Source organism: Salvia splendens, chromosome 10 (assembly GCF_004379255.2).
Source record: "Salvia splendens isolate huo1 chromosome 10, SspV2, whole genome shotgun sequence".
Lineage (NCBI taxonomy): Eukaryota > Viridiplantae > Streptophyta > Magnoliopsida > Lamiales > Lamiaceae > Salvia > Salvia splendens.
The window spans coordinates 6,117,480-6,120,683 of record NC_056041.1 but is presented as its reverse complement, the minus strand read 5'-3'; the positions used below and the strand labels follow the sequence as shown (position 1 = coordinate 6,120,683).

The 3,204-nt window shown below is 38.3% G+C and overlaps 1 protein-coding gene across 2 annotated transcripts; it reads right to left on the bottom strand.

The window, feature by feature from the left end:
- Window positions 1–219: 219 nt before the first annotated feature.
- LOC121751373 (wax ester synthase/diacylglycerol acyltransferase 3-like) lies at window positions 220–2,884 on the bottom strand. 2 transcript variants are annotated; one of them, XM_042146104.1, is made up of 7 exons: window positions 2,662–2,884; window positions 1,949–2,515; window positions 1,577–1,643; window positions 1,378–1,496; window positions 1,093–1,305; window positions 706–843; window positions 220–603 (listed from the first exon to the last, which is right to left on the bottom strand). In XM_042146104.1, the coding sequence occupies exons 1-7, from the start codon at window positions 2,848–2,850 to the stop codon at window positions 427–429; spliced, it is 1,470 nt and encodes a 489-aa protein (XP_042002038.1). In that variant the 5' UTR covers window positions 2,851–2,884; the 3' UTR covers window positions 220–426. The 2 variants fall into 2 exon arrangements, with proteins under 2 accessions (XP_042002038.1, XP_042002039.1); XM_042146105.1 differs by having other exon boundaries at window positions 1,093–1,293.
- Window positions 2,885–3,204: the final 320 nt, after the last annotated feature.

The window sequence follows — 3,204 nt, the reverse complement described above, 5'->3', positions numbered from 1 at the left end:
TTTTTCCAATTCACAAGAATTAAATAAGAGGGGAAAAAAACAGCTAACATGAAAATTCATGCGGTGAAAGTATATTTTTTTGTGGATAAAAGGACAATAAACCCATGAATATTGGTCTCACTACACAGATCTTCAAATCTTAAATATAAAATGCTACTACAATGTTTAAGACAACTTGTCCCGAGATTATGCAAAACTAATTTTGTGAAGGCCAAAAACTTATAATCATAGACTTATCTTGTGTAAAATTGTCTCCAAATTATATGCCGATACATCTTTAGCAAATCGAACAATATTCATTAAATTCAATACTATTATTCAATACATCAAACGGAACATCATCTATCAATATTAATCGAGAGAAGTTGATGCAAATCAAACAATATTCATTAAATTCAATGCATGCATCAAATGGAACATCATCTTTCAGCAGTGATCGAGAGAAGCTGACGCGAGAACCTTTTCTTTGACAGCTTCCTTGATATTTTTAAGAGACTTGACCAAATCATCGCAGAGTTGATCAGGATTTGGGATCAACTTTTCATCAGCACCGATGGAAATTATTATCTTATTACTATAGCTTTGGTAATGGATAATGAACGACTGCATATATAATTATTCAAATTCACAAAATATAATTAATCGGCACCATCAATAAGTTTCCATATAAAGAATTAAATTGTGCAATTAGTTAGTTGATCTTACTTGAGGAAATCCGAAAACAGAAGGAGCAATGTAGCGTAAATGATGTCCAAATAAATTGACCTCCTCAGCGGGACCCATCACATTCGAGAAAGTAAATGTTGTATTTCGGAAAATGGCCCTCGTCAAACGCGCCGCTGCCTACGTGTTGGAACGACGGATTAACTTGGACCATAAATATTCTCTAATATTTTAAACCACCCTATTAAAATTAGTCATTATTTTTTATTGACGAAAATAGTAGTAATATTATTTCGTTTCAATATGCCTTGATGTGCCAGGACAAATATTTAGAAACAAATTGAATATTAGTAATAAAACAAGAGAGAGTTGTTAAGAGTGTTTGTCCAAATAAAAAGAGACAGGATGAGTAAATATAGGTCGTAGTACCTTGATTCCAAACAAGGAGGTAGTTAGGTTGATGGTGATGTAGGCGCATTGGTGAGCGAGTGATAGTTTCTTTCTATCCATGGTGGATTTTGCCCTACGAATGTATGTCAATGGGTCATCTTGCAGAGCTATGCTGAACGGAAGAAGAACCATTGCTATTTTGTTTCCCAGCATTCCATTCACCTCCTCTTTCTCCAACATCTTTGCCATATCCTATTCATTTTTACAATAATTTATTTCTCCCTTATTTCAGACATTATTATGTCAAAATATCACTTCCCTCACCTCTATTGTTGGAGATGGTCTTAGATTAAATATCACAGTTGATCGAATGCCTAGATTTTGTGGTACACTATTACTGTTCTTCTCCTTGTTTTCTGCCACATTTTCTTTATTGTTATTCACTGTAATGGAAATGAAGACAAAATCAAAATCCTTGTATTTCAAAAATAAAAGTAGTAGTAGTAGTAAAAAATATTCTCACCGTATATTGAGTTGAGATAACGACTGAGGCCTGCCTCTGTGACTCCGAGGACCACATCATTAACGCTCTTCAATAATTTTTCCACAAAATAGTAAAACAACAATATTCACATTGAGAATATAATCAACAATTAAACTACTCCTCCCTTCCCTTGTTAGCTAAATGAGGCGTTTCTTTCATGAGATTTAACAAAATGAGTTTGTAAGCTAAAGTGTGAATAAAATAGAGAGATAAAAGTAAATTGGAAAATATGAAAAATAAAAAATAAAAAAAAATAGGAGTAACAACTTATCATGACGTCCAAAAAAAAATACAAATCACTTAACAAGTGACGAAGGGAGTAGTGTAGCATTAAATTAAGAGCACACAAACCACGTTCATGGCGTTTTTGATGAACTTAACGTCGTCGAGACTAACGATCCTATGCACGAATCTCTTCCGGCAGAGCCTAACGCCGCGGCCGGCTCTCACCGGAGTCTGCACGTCTCTGAGAAACAGCAACGTCGCAACAAACTCCGCCATATCCACCAAAGTGTAGAACAAAATCAAAATCACCATCCAAAAGAATTTCAGCAGCCCTCTCCCGCCGCCGCCTTCCCGCGGCTTCTTGGACGGCAGCGGAAGCACCGGCAAGGCGGCGGGATCGTCGAGCTTCCTGGAGCAGGCGTGCGTGAGCGCAATGAGCGAGACGCCGTCGCCTAAGGAGTGGTGGATCTTCATCACCACCACCGCCTCCGCGTCCGACGTCTTCACGTTCAGCACGTGGAACTCCCACAGCGGCTTCGCCGCCACGTCCATCGGAATCTCCGACAGCCTCGACGCGTACTCTGACACGAAATCGTCCGGAGATTCCGCGGCCGCGCTCACGTCCGGGACGAAGAGGTGTTTGTCGATGTCCACCGCTGTCCGCCTCCACTTGTACCTGCCCCTGCTCGTCACCTTGTTCCGACAGAATTAATTTGGAATTAATAAAAAAAGGGTTAATTTTTTTTAAAAAATGTAAATTTGAGGATGAAAATGTTAAGATTGTTTGATTTCCAAAACGGACAATATCATACAGTCTTAACAGAGAAATAAATACTAACGAGGATGCTGCAAAAACGAGGGTGCTTAACCAGAGCTTGTTGCACGCATTTCTTGAATACAATGGGATCAATTTTGGTGTAAAACCCCATTAATATTATGATGCAGACATTGAATTTGGGGGCTTGCATCATTCGCCCGGTGGGGCTCACGGGCTCGTCTTCTTCCTCTTCGTCTTTCTTTCTCGCCATTGATTTTTTGTTGATTGTTGAGCTAATTGGTATAGTTTCGAATATTTATTTATAGTAATAGTAGTAATTGTGATTACAGATGGAAAGTAGGGTTTTGGTTGATCCATGCAATAAATTTGATCGGTGTTGAAAGCGACCTGATCAAGTAAGGTCCAAAATATTAATGGGAGCCATCTCTGCTAGGTCTTATCACCAACATATACTGATGTATACACAGATGCTGATTTTCGTGGTTGGCCTAATTCTGGATAGCTAACCACTTTATAATGATACTTTACTTATGACTACTTTTTTTACACAAGTTTTATGCTCCGTGCCATTATTATAAGCGAGACATATTCAATTTTACGGCGT